Below are 19,188 nucleotides of genomic sequence, written 5' to 3'. Positions count from 1 at the left end.
GCATCCACAGCGCTTGAGGCGAAGCTCGCGTCGATCCGGTGCGCTGGAGTGCCGCCCGCGCTGGAGACCCGGCCAGTTCCGAGGCCGAGGCGAAGCCTAGACACGGGGCGTTCCCGGAATTCGGCGAAATCGTGCGCTACACGCGCACGGTTTGATTAAAAAAAAAAGTACAAAACCTGGGAATTTTGGAGAAGGAAAGACTTGGAGTGAATTTTTGCTGAATGTTTTGCTGGAAAACAGACGCAGATAGGGGTGGAGGGGAAGGGGGAAGGAAGGGAGTTGGTGGGGAAAAAGAAGAAGAAAAGGGGAGTCGGTGGGGGTAGGGAATTTTGTTTTGTTTTGTTTTGTTTTTCTTTTAAAATCTTAATTATTTAAATTATGTAATTTTTTTAATATTTAAATTATGTAATTTTTATTTTTATTGCAATGTTTAATTTAAATTTTAATGAAATTTGGAATTTAAAAATAAAAGTGTAGAAATGTGAATTTTGTGGAAATTGAGATTTAAGCACCCACCTAAGACACAATGCATTGGAGAGGGGTGTGTCTTAGGTGGGGCCCACTCCTAAGACACCCCTCTAAGACACCACCATTGTGGATGCTCTTAGGGATATAGGGTAGGGTTAATATAAAAACCCCTCTTAAGATGAAAACTAGGAACCAATTTAAAGTCATTGATTTAAATAAAATAGATGGCTGAGATTAAACTACAGATGCACAATTTCGATTGCATAGATGCACATTTTCAATTGCATAGATGCACAATTTCGATTTGCTTGAGTATTTTGCATTGTTGGTTTCAATTGCATAAATTGCATATTTTTTAAGTGCACAGTAAAATGTAATAGATGCACAGTTTCTTTTGTTGACTAAATCCTAACCATTAGATCTAATATTTAAAAAGTCAAGATTAGGTTCCTAGTTCTCATTTTAACAGAGGTTTTTATTAGAACCTCTTCCTAGGGATATATATATATAATACACAGTCAGATTTGCTAATTAATCTCAACCATCAGATTTCATGAAATCAACGAATCAAATCTTGTCTCCTTTCTCTATTTAACTTTGTGTTTCCATAGAACTTCCCCCTATATATATATATATATATATATATATATATATATATATATATTCTTTTACTTTTCCCATTGGCAACTAATTAGCATAAGTGGAGACTCCCGCATACATTAGAGAATGAGTTAGGTTTTTATTTCAATTTCTTAGATTACACGTTCTTTCCCTTAGGGGAAGATTTTGCTTTGTTGACTTTGCTTTTGCTTTGAAGTTTGCGGCTGGACAAGTAACTGGTGGCAGACGATTTTTACTTGGTTTTCATAGTGGTTATTTCATTTAATTACATTTTATTTTCTTGTTTTATGTTTATCTTTATTTCTTTGATTTCTTTTAGTTTAATTATGAGTAGCTAAATTATTAATTTGGCGAAAATAATGAAATACTGATTTAATATCTGTGAGACCTAATTGTGCATAAAATTGATTCCTATTGATTTCAATTTGTTCATTGTGTTTAAAGACAATTCTAATTTTATTTAAGTCTAGCCAATTTAGGTTTAATTGGATTACAATCAATTAGCACCTTCAATCCGTAATTGTTGGAATATGGCTGATTAGTGACAAAGCTACCGTGTTCGTAGTAGGAATAAATTGATAGACTGATTATTACTAGACTATCTAGGGTAGTCTATCTAAACTGGGTTCTTTCATCTTAAAGTTATTAAAATATTAAATCTAGGTCTGGCGTCTCCAACTAGGTTATATTTTAATAAGGGAAATAGACAGGTCTAACGTCTCCAGCTGTTTATCGACACAGTAAGTAGGAATTGGGGTACGTCCGTTGCGTTTACGGTATCTTATAACTGGTTGGTTGACAGAGATTAATTTATCTTTGCGTCGATGATCAGAGAATTGAATTAGTGTGGATTTATTCGAGCCGAGTTACCTTTTATTGATTATTTTCTGGTGTTATTTTATTCGATTTAATTTGCTTTCTTAGTTGATAATTATTTTTTCAAAATTAAGGCGTGGTGGCTATACCAAATTAGGTCTTTAGGGAATTGGATGATTTGGTGATAGTGTGATTATTGTTGCACTGCTATTTTTTATATTTTTCATATTTGATAAAAATTTAATCAAATATAAAATTTAATATTTTAAAATTAGATTACTTTCTCCATGATATAATTCGCGTCGAACAAATGGAGCCTCAACGGTAGTTGCCTATGTGAAAACTACAATTCATTAATTTTTAAGAATACTAGTCTTGCCATATCATAGTACACGGCTCCCAACATCTATCATTACACGAAAGATAGCATACACTAGTACCACAGATTCAAAATGAAGAATTGAGAAAGCCCATGCATCTTTTTTTTCTTCTTCTTTTCTTTTTTCGATCGAGGATGCATAGGTGGCAAGAAATGAACAAAGCCAACAAAATATATCGAAATATATAGGTCCCTAAACAGAAATAAAATATTATTTATACTCCATTTTAAAAGTGATCTTCACCATATGATGTAAATTGACAAGCTTCTCAATTCCATCAAAGTCCGAAAATAGTTAAAATCAAGAGTAAGTAGATGAGAATGCATTTAGGAACTAAAATTATCCCAACATTTAAATTATTGTTGAATCCTAAACCATTGTTTGCACCTCCTGATGCTCCAGTCGTAGGTGTTGTTACGAGAGGCGAGCCTCCATTGGGCGTTGTGACTGTGGGAGCTGTAGTTGAAGTAACACTAGTACAAAATGAAAACAAATTAAAGAAGTTATAATATAAATTTAAAATATCTACAAAGCATTATCAAACAAAATCTTTACACATTAATGTAAACCATTTATTCGAATATACAAGACAAATTAATGCAAGACAATAGCCGAAAGGCGTAAAACGAGTAGCCACTTTTTATAGCCAATTTAATGATCACCTTTAATTGATAGTAATTAATTTTTTATTTTTTTTGTTATGATTTTTATTTATAAATTGACACACAAAGACGGAAGAAAGCAATCAATCACAATTCACAAGTGGCTACCGATCTCGAAATTTCTGTCGTCACTTTTTGACCTCAAGTGCTTTTAATTAAATTTAAATTGCTCATAAGTGTAAAAAGGTTTATCAACAAACAAAAGCCGCAAATTGTTGACCATCTTTTAATGATAAAGACGACATCCCTCTTCAATTATTTAGCCTTGGGCTGGGAGAAGTGAAAAGAAAAGTTAATTAAAGTTCATAAAAAGGGCTAGAAACTATCATTGTGCCCTTCAAAAGATGGTAGCTAGCTAGTAGAGGTGATTACGGTTCAGTGCCATAAAAAAATTTGATCATACATTTTTTAACCAGCTCGATTAATCGTTAAAATATGAAAATAAAAAATAAAAATAATTTATAATGATTAACAAAGACATCGATTAGATTAATCAACTTTTTAACAGTCAGCCACAATATAAATTAAATTAAACTTATAGTATAAATCAGAGCATGAAAGCTACATTTTTTTTTCTATAAATCATAGCATGAAAAAAAAAAATCATATGTTATAATATAAATTTAATTAAGACATACAATTATAAAAAGTATAGACCAAAAAATTATTAAAAAGGTACTAATACTTTAGCACATATTTCCAATAAAATAAGAGTCTTAGTAAAAAAATAAATAATAAATACCTTAATAAATATTTATATAATATATATATATATATATATATATATATATTATATAAATATTTATTAAGGTATTTATATATATATATAATAAAATTAAATTAAATTACTTAATGGTATCGATAAACTCAGTTAATCGTGGATTTCTTATATATATATATAAACCAAAACTGAACCGATAGCCTCAAAATTTGAATTTACAAAAATAAACTTAATCGATTGTCATCAAATTCGTTTAACCATATTTTCAAAAGAGGTGGTCTTAGGTACAATCGGGTGTACCGTATAATCTGGTTTTACCTTTACGTAGACCTTGATATATCCGCACCCTGGTCCAAACCTGTATTTTGACCCGAATCTTATAAATAAGACTATTTTAGATGTAGGTCAACTCGGTTGTACGATACATCCGGTTGTACCCAAATTTATGTGTTTTCAAAATGATTTCGATATTGTTTGTCAATTGGTGTGGTTATTAGGTCTTTTTTCTCACCCCGAGTAGAATTGATCAGTCAAACTATATATATATATATCATCATGTAATCACATGTTATTGTATTTTCTTCACATAAATATGATGAAAATTGATGATGTGTATTGTAAATATACCTAGTATGACATGCAGTTAAAACCTCTAAAAATTATTACTAAAAAACTTGGGGCCTAGAAATTTTATTAATTTAGAGAGATGTTAATACATCCATATAGAGTATTTTATTAATTTTAAGTTAAGTTATAATGTGTAAAAACAAATGAGAGATACTATTTTAATATTAAATTAAATTAATTTATTCATTTTTAATTAAATAAATTCATGCATATATCAATTCATTGTGATTGGTATTATTAGAGATCCTAATGGTGATCAAGTTAAAGATGATTCAACATCACAAAAAATAAAGTATTGAAAACGACGACAACTCCTCACAACTTTTGTTACAGTTGGTCCAATTCGGGACCAAATAAATTGATTAGTTTACAAAGTTTATTAATTTATCAAGTATTATGTTAATTAAAAAGGTTTTACTATATATATGTACATTAACAAAATCTATTAATATTTCTCATGTACAAACGTCAGCACGATACGAACCACTTACTAAAAATTTTGCAGTATGCAGACGTTCATACATGAAAATTTGTGTTAATTACCTCATCACGTGATGAGATAAGTTAATTAAGACATTCACACTGGAGAGTTAAGGCGGGCTCTTAAAAATTATTCCCACAATTTAAGAGCCAATCATCCACTGGCTTGATGTGCGCCGACATCCACACTGGAGAGTCAAGGCGTTCATACATTGACATGTCTCATTTTGCCATGCACGACACTTTTTCTAACATTAAATATACGGACACATACTTATATTTCACTCTACTTATAAACACATAGAAAATGAAATCGTATTGTTTTATATTCGTAAATCAAAAGTACACAACTAATTTTTATTCAACAAAAAGCATGAGAAAATCTGTATTACCTTGCAGTAGCAGGAAAAGCACAGCCACCAGTACCTGAAAAACCATGAAAAACTCATACAACAAAACTTAATATAATAATAAAATTAAATAAATAATAAAATCACCAACTAGCATACGAAATTGTCTAACTAATTCACTATAATGGAGTATATACAAACACTGACAGACACATATATGCACATATAATCGCGATATTTTTACCATGAAAAATAAAAATAAAAAGGCACATAGTATTTAAGGAATGAGAAAAGTTATACTAGGGTCAGAATTGACGACGGCAGCAGTGCCGGTGAAATCACAAGCGAGCGGCGCCTGACGGTTCCTCTGGAAATAGCTGTTGACGGCGTAGTTGCAGTGAGCCCTAACGGTGTTAGGGCTGAAACATGACCCTCTTTGACGGATCGGGTTGCAGTCCGCCCCGGATCCGCACGCATAGTCCAGAGTTTTCTGCAACACGGCGTCGCTCACGCCCTGCTTGCAAACGCACCACGTCGCACCTGCCAAAAAATTAATTTTTTTTTTATTATTTACTACTCCATATAAAACAACTGCTTTTGTTTTGTACGCGTATAATCTCAGGATCAGCTGCTGATTATGTGCTTACTGGAGCGAGCAGCCGCCGCGAGAAGCAGAAGTAGAAGCAGAGAAGCAGTAGCCATCAGATACCAAGGAAAATAACTATGGAATTTTGGTAGTACGTGTGTGGAGTGGTGGAGTGTCCACCGCTCTTTTTTAAGGCTCATTTGGGAAAAGGTCGCTATAGGCAATTTAATATTGAGAAATGTTAAATTTAATTTATTGATTGAATGCAAAAAGAATATTGCAAACGAATGTAGGTGTCGAATACGTACACTTTATACGTACATTTGAATTTGTCTACATGAATGTTACCGATACTGTAAACGAGTCAAGCTACTCGTGAGCTATTCGACGTTCGATTCGATAAAAGCTCGTTCGATAATTTAATGAACAGTTCATTTAGCTAAGCAAGCCAAGCTTGAGCATGACGATGCTCGGCTCGTTAGCTCGTGAACAAGCTCGTGAAGTGATTTATCTTAAAAACATAAGATTATTCATTAAATGTCTTACTATATTTTATACTATATGTAGTAATATTTGGATTAAGTATCTAATTAGCATCATTTATTTACAAGAAAATAGTAAATATATTATCATTTATTTACAAGAAAATAGTAAATATATTATATTTTTGTGAAGAAAGTGTCCAATACAATATCATTTTTTCTAGTTAAAAACGGCATATAGTATTGGTTATATATCCGACGATAAGTTCATGTCGGCCCTCACGTCAACTTTCAATGTGACAACTTAAAAGAAAATGTATTATCATGTAAAAATTAACATTCATATGTAATTCATGAATTGGCTAATAATTTGTGTATTTACATGTAAGTACCCCTTCATTATACTATTTGAATAGAAATATCATAAAAGAAAGGCTACATTTTGATTATTTGGATGTATCTACTTTCGAAAGGAATAATTGTGTATGATAACATTTAATTTGGGGACATTTTTTATTTTGAGAGATTAGTCTTGATAGATAAAAATATATAGTAAAGTTAATTTTTTGTTAACTTTGATGGATTTAAATTTTGAGATATTCCAAGGCCCTTGATTATTTATATCATTTGAGCTAGTTTTGCTTTATTCATATCCATTGAAAGGGTATGTGAGATTGGAAAGTCCTCTCCTCTTGAGTATAAAAGTACTCAATCATGCAAAGTAAACACCCTTTTAGTGAAGTGAAAGTTATGCATGTTTAAATATCAAACATCAAGACTTTTCAAAAAAAAAAAAAGATATCAAACATCAAGACTCGCATGAAATCTAATGCACGAATTAGGAAGGCTTGAGATTCCGTGAAGGTCGTTCGGTTATTTTGGAGAATTAACTTTAATAGATAATGTTGAGACATCCCAAATTCTTTGATTATTTCTATTATTTGATTAATTAATTTTACTTGATTTATATCCCATGAAAACCGTGAAATTAAAAACTTTTACTTTTAAATTAAGATAAAAATACTCAATCATGCAAGGTAAAGACCTCTGAATTGATCTAGGGGCCGGAAATATTGCTAGACCTTATATTTTTAGAAACTTTAATATGTCTTGTTCCCTGAGATTAAACGCAAAATTGTCTTATCAAGGAGCAAATGTGTGTGTCATTACAACACGTATAAATTATTTTTTCTTTATGAAATATTAATAAAATATTATACATGAATGAGTCTATTCAAAACGAATACTAATCATGAGTTTTTTTTTTTTAATCCGAAAAATTGGAAAGTTGATTCGTCTAATTAATAATTTAATGGCATCAAAGAGAACTGGAGAAGCAATTTTCGTACATAGTTGGTTATTTCCACTGGAATCACAAGAGCAAGGATTACAACGGAAGAAAATTTACAACAATGAAAGCAAACTTGCCAAGATAACTGAAAACACACACAAAAGCATGGAAACACTTAAGCATGGTAAACATGAGGGGCCAATCTGGGGTTGGGATGCACTATCAAGGGCTGGGCCCGTTGCAGAGTGAGCCCATAAGCTTCATCCATATTGAGGTTTTGGGGCGAAAGCCCATTAGCCAAGTCGAAATTAAACGCATGGACTAAAGTTGCAGTGAGTAGTTGGACCATCCGTATTCCCAAGCTCATACCAGCGCAAATTCTCCGGCCCGCTCCGAACGGTATGAGTTCGAAATCGTTGCCTCTAACATCAACATTCGGCTTTTCCCCGGCCGCTAAGAACCGGTCTGGCCGAAACTCGAGTGGCTGGGTCCATTGTTCTGGATCACGAGATATAGCCCAAACATTCACCAGAAGCGTCGACCCCTTAGGTATGTGGTATCCATTGATCTCACAACTCTCCTCCGCGATTCTTGGAAGAGACAGAGGGGTCGACGGGTGGAGCCGGAAGTTCTCCTTGATCACGGCTTGCAGATACACGAGTTCGGGTAGATCCGACTCGGTCACAAACCGGTCCCTACCCACCACCGAGTCGAGCTCCTGTTGAGCTCGCCTCAAAATTTCAGGATGACGTATGAGTTCGGCTATGACCCACTCCACTGTGCTGGATGTAGTGTCTGTCCCCGCAGCAAATAAATTCTACAATAATTTTATTCCAAATAAGTGAATGTGTTTCGTAAAATACTAATCCTATCAAGCAAGCCAAGACAAGAAAGTTATTATGATAAATACTAATGCGATTAACTTAAAAAAGAAATTAATTAATGATATAACTCTTCTAGGCAATTGTAGGGCATGAAATAAATGGAAGGACAAACAAAGAAAAAGGACTATGATCGAATAAAGAAAAAGGACTCTTATTCAACAATCAACATCTTGTATTTTGTACTTTGTGGTCTCATAAAAGTGTTAGCTGGTTTTCTCAAAAAAAAGTGACAGCTGATATTACCTAAAACGATGGCCGTAAAGGCCCATAACTTTAATAGCTCATATTTCAAATCGATTTCACTTTACACTAACTCAAACATTACATCACACACCATAACTTAAACTAATTAAGAACATAATTAATGATAACTTAATAAAATAAAGAGTTAATGACGTACCAAAAGTAATGCTTTAATCTCCGTGTCCGTGAGCTTCCCTCCCTGAGTGTCGTCGCCTTCCTTGAGGGAGATCAACGTGCTCAACAAGTCCACGTGTCCTCTGCTGGGGCCGTCGATCTTGTGCTCGTCGACGATAGCGGTTAAGAAATCGTCGAAGCGCTTGTGCAGCTTCTTCATCTTCGCGACGACACCCTGCAGATCGAATCCCTCCAGCGCCGGGATGAAGTCACCGATGTTGAAGACGCCGGCGAGCACCATTAGCTCCACCACCATCGCCTTGAACTCCTCCGCCTTCTCGTCTCCACCGCCGCCGCCGTGCCCGACCACCCGCCTCCCTAGCATCACGCGCGAAATCGCGTTCGTGGCGCACACGTTCAGCATCTGCCCCAGGCGCACTGGCATTTGCCCTGCACTTGCTAGGGCGCCGCAGAGAATCCCCGCTTCCTCCTTAATTATTGGAAAAACGAGTATCAGTAATAAATTAGGGCTGTCTAATTGGTTATCGAGTTTTGGATACTCCGTTAACTGAACCGAAATTCATGGGTTTGGATATCCAATAATCGAATTTTTTGGTTACCGATCAATTTTGGGTATCATTTTTAGAAAAAATTTGGGTATCGGTTAACCCGTTTCGGTTATGGGGTTAACCGAAATAACCGAATTTTTTTTAATAAATTATTTAATATATACATTTTAATTATTAATTCATTAATTTGTTTTTTTAAATCGATTCTTAGCTAAAATAAAATTATGATATATTTAAAGTATAAGAATGAACTTTAGTTTAGTGAATAAGTTGCTTTATGTATTTTTTGGAGAACAGGGTTCAAATTCTCTATCTAGTAAATTATTTGAATTTTAATTTTTAAATGAGTATTTCGGATACCCAAATAACTGAATTGGGTAACCGAAGCGGTTGTTGGGTAACCGAACTTCTAAAATGGTTCGGGAACGGTTAGTGAAATATAGCAATTTCGGATTCGGGTAACCGAAAATTCAGGTACGGGTAACCGAACCCGAACCAATCGACAGCCCTAGTAATAATAGTCAATAGACCACATTTGATAATTATAGTTTAACTAAATTATAATCAAGATTTAAATTTAGACACTAATGTAAAATAATTAAATTTTAATTATATATTACCAGTAATTAATAGTGAAACCTTCTCATTATCTAATTGTGTGGTAAGTTGCAATTAGATAATGACAAGGTTTCACTATTAATTACTAATATACTAGTAATGTATAATTAAAATTTACTTCGTCCTGCTCTCAAAAGTTTGTCCCAACGAGCACATGTAACACCCCGATAATTTAGATTTATTTTATAAGTTTAATTAATAGTATTTTCTTGTATAGTTTATTTTTTTTTAAATAATTACATGATACATATAGATATGCACCATTAATTTTATCTAGACTATTATTATTATTATTAGTATTATTTTTGTTTCCTATTAGAACTAGAACTCTTTAAAAACTAGTATAAATATGGGATCTATTTTCAAACCCTAAAAGAGACGGACACACTAATTAATTAGGGTTTTAGAGAGAGCAGAGAGGGCCAGAAACGTGTAGGCAGAAGATCTGAGCTGGAGTCAGATTTTCGCAGGAAATCAAGTTCTGGCAGTTTCGGGAGAACGGCCATAACTTCCTCCACAGAACTCCGATTCAAGCGAAACAGGCGGCCACGGAAAGCTCTCTCGAAGACGAAGAAGTCGTATTTCTGGGAAAAATACGATTTGAGGACGTTTGAGACTTCAAACGAAGGCTTGAAGCTGAATGGTCTGTTCAGCTGCGATTTTGACGAATTCTTCTGGTGCGACGCTATTAAGACCTTCATTCCGGATTTTAGTTAATTGCCTTCGACTTTAAGGTGAGAGATTATATGCTTGTTGTTATATTCATGTATGTTTGAATGTGCTTTTAGTTCATGTTTGTTTATACTTGCTCAGATACATGTCTAAATACATGTTCAGAATATCATGTTCAAGTACATGATCAGAAACGCAGAATATCATGTTCAAGTACATGATCAGAAACGCAAAATATCATGTTCAAGTACATGATCAGAACGCAGAATATCATGTTCAAGTACATGGTCAGAAACGCAGAATATCATGTTCAAGTACATGATCAGAACGCAGAATATCATGTTCAAGTACATGATCAGAAATTCAGAATATCATGTTCAAGTACATGATCATAAATTCAGAAACACTCAGAATTAAGTATATGTGTATGACAATGTGAATTATTTGCATGTTTAAGCGTATGTGAATATGTGCATGTTTCCTCACTGAGTATATTTTCAATATGCTCACCCTTTATCTTTTCAGTTTTGCAGTTTCAGAGTCGAAGTGGCCATGGAAGTCGAGAATGACTAGAGATTTAGTATTTTCATAGAAATTTAAGTTGAAACATGTTACTTTTTAGTTTATCATTTTATTTTATGATACTACTTCAGTTTTGGCAAGTTGATTTTGAAATTAGTTTAAATTTTCTTTACAAATCAAGAAATTATTATTTTACTATCTTTTGTTCTCTAAAATTTTTAAATAGTAAAGTTTACGAAAATTGGGGTGTTACATAGTGGTATCAGAGCGGGTCTACGTTCCTGTAGACTCGTGCTTTAAAAAAAATTGTTTTGCTTTTAAAAAGGTTTAAGTAAGCTTAAAGGGTTAAATAAGCCTAGTCATTCAAAACTCATGTGCTGCATCGACTCCAAGGTATGTGTTTTAATTGTTTAAGTATATGGCAGATATGATGTTTTACATGACTTTTTTTTATGATGCCTTTATGTTCTAGTACTATTATGTTTAGCTTCGTTAGAAATAGTTGAAATTGTGAAATTGTTAGATGGCACGGACACGTCAAACTCCCACTAGAGCTCAATTTACCCTACAAGCACGAATTGAGAAATTGCGCGAAGAATATGAAAGATTAAGTGAACGTTGTGAATTCTTGCGTGTACAATGCGAGAGATACGAAAGGATTAGGAGGCTGCAATCGGTGTACGACTGCTATACATAGAGTAGCGACTACGGGTTCGTGGAACACGTGCGAAGGATGAAGTTACCTCACCATAGAACTAGATTATATGGCTCAAGAATCGTGACTAGAATTTCGAGGACGAAATTATTTTAAGTGGGGTAGGTTGTAACACCCCGATAATTTAGATTTATTTTATAAGTTTAATTAATAGTATTTTCTTGTATAGTTTATTTTTTTTTAAATAATTACATGATACATATAGATATGCACCATTAATTTTATCTAGACTATTATTATTATTATTAGTATTATTTTTGTTTCCTATTAGAACTAGAACTCTTTAAAAACTAGTATAAATATGGGATCTATTTTCAAACCCTAAAAGAGACGGACACACTAATTAATTAGGGTTTTAGAGAGAGCAGAGAGGGCCAGAAACGTGTAGGCAGAAGATCTGAGCTGGAGTCAGATTTTCGCAGGAAATCAAGTTCTGGCAGTTTCGGGAGAACGGCCATAACTTCCTCCACAGAACTCCGATTCAAGCGAAACAGGCGGCCACGGAAAGCTCTCTCGAAGACGAAGAAGTCGTATTTCTGGGAAAAATACGATTTGAGGACGTTTGAGACTTCAAACGAAGGCTTGAAGCTGACTGGTCTGTTCAGCTGCGATTTTGACGAATTCTTCTGGTGCGACGCTATTAAGACCTTCATTCCGGATTTTAGTTAATTGCCTTCGACTTTAAGGTGAGGGATTATATGCTTGTTGTTATATTCATGTATGTTTGAATGTGCTTTTAGTTCATGTTTGTTTATACTTGCTCAGATACATGTCTAAATACATGTTCAGAATATCATGTTCAAGTACATGATCAGAAACGCAGAATATCATGTTCAAGTACATGATCAGAAACGCAAAATATCATGTTCAAGTACATGATCAGAACGCAGAATATCATGTTCAAGTACATGGTCAGAAACGCAGAATATCATGTTCAAGTACATGATCAGAACGCAGAATATCATGTTCAAGTACATGATCAGAAATTCAGAATATCATGTTCAAGTACATGATCATAAATTCAGAAACACTCAGAATTAAGTATATGTGTATGACAATGTGAATTATTTGCATGTTTAAGCGTATGTGAATATGTGCATGTTTCCTCACTGAGTATATTTTCAATATGCTCACCCTTTATCTTTTCAGTTTTGCAGTTTCAGAGTCGAAGTGGCCATGGAAGTCGAGAATGACTAGAGATTTAGTATTTTCATAGAAATTTAAGTTGAAACATGTTACTTTTTAGTTTATCATTTTATTTTATGATACTACTTCAGTTTTGGCAAGTTGATTTTGAAATTAGTTTAAATTTTCTTTACAAATCAAGAAATTATTATTTTACTATCTTTTGTTCTCTAAAATTTTTAAATAGTAAAGTTTACGAAAATTGGGGTGTTACAGCACAACACGAGTTTCATTAAAAATTGGTAAAGAGTTATTTGATGATATGATCATATATAAAAGTAATGTTTAAAAGAGTTATAATTGTAAAATTGATGATGGGGTCATGCATAAAACTAGAAAATGAGAAAATTGGGGCAAATTTTTTGAAAATGGAAAGATTACTATACTAATTTTCCTTTTTGGATCATCCACAAAAAAAATTCTTATTCTATTTTTGGACTATACCTCAGCATAACAACACTTATAATACCTCATTTACTTTTACTTTTTATTTTTCCACTACTTTCAATATTAATTACAACACTTTTATTATCACTCACAATACATTTAATAACATCGTCTTAAAATCTGTCACTCTCTTATAAGAAGTTTTATCGTAGGGTGGAAGGAGTGCGATTTTTTAAGAGTCAATTGTTTTTAGTTATAAATTTTAATTAAAAATAATTATATTATAATAATTTTAAATTATTATAATAAATACTCTCTCCGTCCACGAAATGAGTACTCATTTGTGGACGGCACGGGTTTTAAGAAATGTATGGAGTGTAGTGTGAATAGTTTAGGGGTCCCATTTTTTGAGTGTATTAATTAAAGAGATGTGTGGGGTACACTTGCCAAAAAGGGAAATGAGTACTCATTTCGTGGACGGACGAAAAAGGAAATATGAGTACTCATTTCGTGGACGGACGAAAAAGGAAATATGAGTACTCATTTCGTGGACGGAGGGAGTACTAAATACTTTATCCGTCCCACGAAGCATGACCAAGTTTTCTTTTTGGTTTGTCTCACGAAGCTTGACCACTTTCCTTATATGGCAAAATTTTTTACCCTTTATTCACATTTTCACTTTTATACCTACCACACTTAATACATAAAATACCAATTTCTTAAAACTCGTATCAAAAAGAACTTGGTCATGTTTCATGGGATGGAGGGAGTACTACTTTAGCAATGAATTTAATAGATGCATTACCACCCTATACTAAGTTTATAGCACCTATATTCAGTTAGTCTGAGACTATGATGCATGGATTCTTCAAAAATTAGCATGTACGACGAATCAGATTCTTTTAGGGTGCGTTTCTCTCAGATTCTCGTCGGATTCGCACTCGATTCGCCACGTGGCGTATCTTTTAAAACAATTTATAAAAATAAACCGGATTCACAAATTTCATAGGCGAAATTCACGTATCTCGTGCACAAAAGGCCTACACAAGGTTATTTTGATAATTTTATTTTCAGTTATGACTTATATATTGGACTAATAATATTTGAATCGTTATATTGTTGCTCAATTAACTTATATAATTGAAAATGCTTAACTTTTGAGTAAAATAAAATGTAAATTACATATAATTAATTTAAGAAAATTTAAATTATATATATATATTTTATAAGCATTATATATCATAAAATTTTAATAATTAGATGTGTCCTTGCCGAATCGCACCCTATAATTTTTAAAAACTCGTATCTCTGTACTCGTATCGTATCGCCCCCGCATCCGCACCCAGGGACGGAGCCAGGAATTTAGTTTGGGGGGGCTGAACCTGTACGGGGGTTCGGCCCCCGAGAATTTTTTTTTTGGCATTCAGTATATTTAAGGTATTTTTTTAATTAAAATACGAGTATAATACTAATAATAACGAACAATATTTTCATAGATTATATAGTTTCAATATATCATAAAACTTTTTTTGGAAATTCCGTATATTTAAGACATTTTTTATTAAAATGCAAGCATAATAATAATAATAACAAACACCATGTCCATAGATTATATATTTTCTATATATTACAAATTAGTTTCAATACATTATAATTTTTTTTAGCATTTCATACATATTAGGCATTTGTTATTAAAAGACAAGTATAATAGTAATAATAACAAACAATATTTCATAGATCATATAGTTTTAAAAAATAAAATTATCCTTAAATTAAGTATATATGAGAGAATATAATAACCAAATACTCTTTTATAAAATAAAATTATTTTATAATAGGTATAAACATATACTATCTACATATATTCTAAAATTAAAAAAAAAAAAAAAAAACTCAAAATTTGGGAGGGGGCTCTAGCCCCCCTGGCTCCGTCCCTGTCCACACCTCCGTACCTATGCAACATAGGTCTGAGGTACATTGGACGATATATATTGTGTCGATATCATGTTTTTCTTTTTATTTTGTCGGTATCATGTTTTTCTTTTTATTTTGTCGGTATCTGTCTTTTGTATTTTTTTTTATCAGTCAGGAATTAAATTTAAAGACTCTGTCGCATTGTCTTGAGGGCACCAAGCGGTGCGATCTTTTGTGTGTGAACAGTGAGGTCTCGGGTTCAAACCCCACTGCTCCCCTTCCCCAACTCCCCAAGTAAAAAAAAGAAAAGACTCTGTCGCATTAGATTCCAACTCAAAACATTTTGTTCCAAGCAATAACCACTCTGTTACACTAATTAGTAATTACACACTCTACTGTTACACTAATTACACACAACAAATGTTCCAGTAGTAAAAAAATTTGTAGTAGTTTTGAATGTCACAAAATTCTTATATTTTTATGTGACAAAATTTACTTTTATTTATATGTGTAAATAGAGTATATACATACTGTGTTGGTGTAGCTAAACTTTGTTACACTTAAAGATATTGTGATGTAATTATTTTTGATGTCACTAAAATTGTGTCACTACTAGACAATTTTATTGTAGTGCAAGTTTCAAAAATGAAAAATAATCATGTAAAAAGAAAAATAATTGTTCTTAAACTTAGTAGTATATTATAAACATAATATAATATATACTTATTTTTGTTATTCATTTAATAATCAACGTCAAAATTGTCGATCAACTTAATACTAATGCGTCTTTGAAAACAAACATCACTATCAATGATTGTCTGAAAGCGTGATTCAAATTATTAAGAACACAATCGAGATAAATACAAATTATATTTATAATATTTTGAAATTCAGGCTAAAAAATCATGGAATTAAAGTTTGAGGTATGATTTAAGAATATTCCAAAAATGAAATTATTAATTCATTGAAGATTAATTTGGACTTTTGTGAAAGTAGTAGTATTTAAAAAACTAAATAGTCATGACTTTTGTTAGTGGCTACAAATTTTAAAAATATATAGATTGAAGAAAAAATCGAGAGAGAGTAATTTATGGAAACAACCGATCATTAAACTGATTTAGAGAGTGTTTGGCTAAGCTTTTTTAAAAAAGTTTAATTATAAGTTCTTAATTAGAGCTTATAAGATGTAGTTTCTTAAGATTTTTTAAATTGTCAAAGTGTTTGGATATTTGAGCTTATAAATTAGAAAGAAAATTTTTTGTTAGAGAAAGAAAACCAAAAAGAAATGAAATTAAAATGATATATATAATAAAAATAAAAAATCATAGTTAAGTAATTTTTGTAAAATGAGTGTTGCTTATAAAAAAAATGAGAAAATAAGTTTGGGGGAACTTATTTTTAGGAGATCTTATAAGCTCTTAGAGCTTAATTTTACAGCTTATAAGCTCTTTAGGAGATTATTTTATCAAACAATTAGAAGGAATTTATAAGCTGGTTGAAACAACTTATAAGTTGTTTTAAATACCTTATAAACTCAGTCAAACACCTCTAAGCCATACTAATACTATTATTTTTTTGAAAGAAAGTCATACTATATTAAATACTACCAGGCATAGCTTTTTTTTTTTTTTTTTTGATCGGGCAAAGTCATGTTAGATGTTAGTAATTAGTTCTCCATCCACTCCAAGAACCACCTTATCTCTCCATTCACCAAAATCCACCTTATATCTCCTCAAACTCCAATTCGCTCCCAAGAGGGATCGAACCCGGGTCACTTCACTTAAGTGAGGACCCGGTGGCCAGTGGGCTAAGCCCCCTGGTTACTACCAGGCATAGCTAATCAGTAAAGTCTGGTATGCAGGGGGCGGAGCCAAGTGGGGGCTGAAGCCCTCTCCCAAATTTTGAGTTTTTTTTTTTTTTTAAATATATATAGATATATGTCTATATTATAAATGAAATTTGTTTTACAAAATTTGATTTGCTTGTTTTATTCTTACATATATAATTAATTTAAGGATAATTGTGTTATTTAAAACTATATAATCTATAAAAATATTATACATTACTATTACTATTATACTTGTCTTTTAATAGAAAATGCTTAAAATGTATGGAATGCCCAAAAAAAAATTCTTTATTATTATTATGCTTGTCTCTTATTATTATTGATTTTAGCTTGTAATTTATTAAAACTATATAATCTATGAAAATGTTGTTCGTTATTATTGCTATTATGCTTGTCTTTTAATAAAAAAAAATGGCTAAAATGTACGAAATGACAAAAAAAGAAGTTTGTAATGTATTGAAATTAATTTGTAATATATTGAAACTATATAATTTATGAAAATGTTGTTCTTTATTATTACTATTATCCTCGTTTTTTAATAAAAAATGCCTTAAAAATAAAGAATACCCAAAAAAAATTATAATGTATTGAAACTAATTTGTTACATATTGTAACTATATAATTTATGAAAATATTGTTCTTTATTACTACTATTATGCTCGTCTTTTAATAAAAAATACATTAAATATACAAAATGTACAAAAAAATATATTCTCGGGGCGGTCCCCACCCAAATTAATTCTTAGCTCCACGAGTGCTGGTAAAGTAATTAGAGAAGTCAAAGAAGAAAAGTGAGTTTGTACAAATTCACCTGTCTAACATGGCGGAAGTCGTCAAGGGCCTTGGCGGAGAAGAGGTGGAGCGCGCAGATTTTCCGGAGCAAGCGCCACCGCGGTCCGTAGGGCGCGAACACCAGGTCCTGATAGTTATAGGCCACATACTTGGCACCGGCGTTGGGCGGCCGGCTCGAGAAGTTGGCGTCGTGCGCCTTCAGGAACTGCTGCGCCACGGCGGCGGAGGCCGCCACCACCACGTGGACGAATCCCATCTTGAGGTGCATGAGGGGACCGTACACCTGCGCCAGCGCCGCCATCGACTGGTGGGGCTTGGGCCCCAGCTGCGGCAGGTTCCCCACGATCGGCCACGGCCTCGGCCCAGGCGGCAACTTCTCTGGCCTCCGCCGCACCAGGATGGAGTATAGGAGGAGGAACCCTAGTACGGCACTGCATACTAATAGGGTTAGGCTGCTCATTTGCATGCCAACGTGAATATATTATTCTGATTTTCTGGTTTTTTGTTCTCTTTGGCCTCAATTTTGTATTGTATATAGATGTGTGTGAGAGAGAATTGGTGGTAGCTCAATTGAATACTAGTGCTGGCTAGCGGTCCCCTTTTTTTTGTTTGGCTTGGCCTATTAGCCTATACTCTAGCTACTTTTTTGTCGCGAATCGCGATCACAGTGAGAATTTTTGTTAAAGAGGAAAAATAAAAAAATAAATTTAAGAGAATATACAATTAAAATAATAAATTATAATTGAATAATATTTATATATAATACTCCCTCCGTCCCATTATTGAAGACACACTTTCCTTATTGGGCTGTCCCAATAATAAAGACACACTTCTATTTTGAGAAATAATTAGGGCTTAACAACACTACTTAATTTAACACTAATTAGACTATAAATAACTAACCAAACCCTAAAATCTACAAAATTCGTCCGCCTCTCATCTTTTTCTCCCCTCTCCGGCGAACAGCACCGCCGGTTCCTCTCTCAAATCTCCGGCGAAACAACGGTAGGCGAGCCCACCATCGGACTCTCGATAGGGTCGTCGCCCTTGCTGCCGCCAACCAGAGCTCGCCAAGAAACATGTAAAGCTCCATCTTCCCATGGTTAGCCCACAACCACATCTTTCCATTTCTCAAACTCGCCAAGAAACTCCATTGAAGCAGTCGAGCTCCATCTCCACCCAAACCCCAACCTCTCTCCTCACCTCCAGCTTCTCTCGCATCATCGCCGCTCTCCTTCTCGAC

General features: G+C 33.3%; 2 protein-coding genes across 2 annotated transcripts; both read right to left on the bottom strand.

Moving 5' to 3' along the window:
* Nucleotides 1-2,478: 2,478 nt before the first annotated feature.
* LOC131020361 (PLASMODESMATA CALLOSE-BINDING PROTEIN 3-like) lies at nucleotides 2,479-5,987 on the bottom strand. Its single transcript, XM_057949127.1, has 4 exons — nucleotides 5,773-5,987; nucleotides 5,426-5,665; nucleotides 5,168-5,201; nucleotides 2,479-2,758 (listed from the first exon to the last, which is right to left on the bottom strand). The coding sequence occupies exons 1-4, from the start codon at nucleotides 5,909-5,911 to the stop codon at nucleotides 2,563-2,565; spliced, it is 609 nt and encodes a 202-aa protein (XP_057805110.1). The 5' UTR covers nucleotides 5,912-5,987; the 3' UTR covers nucleotides 2,479-2,562.
* A 1,498-nt stretch (nucleotides 5,988-7,485) lies between these two features.
* On the bottom strand, nucleotides 7,486-18,544 carry LOC131020359 (flavonoid 3'-monooxygenase). Its single transcript, XM_057949123.1, has 3 exons — nucleotides 17,965-18,544; nucleotides 8,769-9,215; nucleotides 7,486-8,301 (listed from the first exon to the last, which is right to left on the bottom strand). The coding sequence occupies exons 1-3, from the start codon at nucleotides 18,409-18,411 to the stop codon at nucleotides 7,660-7,662; spliced, it is 1,536 nt and encodes a 511-aa protein (XP_057805106.1). The 5' UTR covers nucleotides 18,412-18,544; the 3' UTR covers nucleotides 7,486-7,659.
* Between the last annotated feature and the right edge of the window lie 644 nt (nucleotides 18,545-19,188).

The sequence above is a fragment of the Salvia miltiorrhiza genome, chromosome 4 (genome assembly GCF_028751815.1).
Source record: "Salvia miltiorrhiza cultivar Shanhuang (shh) chromosome 4, IMPLAD_Smil_shh, whole genome shotgun sequence".
In the NCBI taxonomy this organism is placed as follows: Eukaryota; Viridiplantae; Streptophyta; class Magnoliopsida; order Lamiales; family Lamiaceae; genus Salvia; species Salvia miltiorrhiza.
Note: the sequence above shows the minus strand (reverse complement) of the source record. Positions and strands in the feature narration are given on the sequence as shown.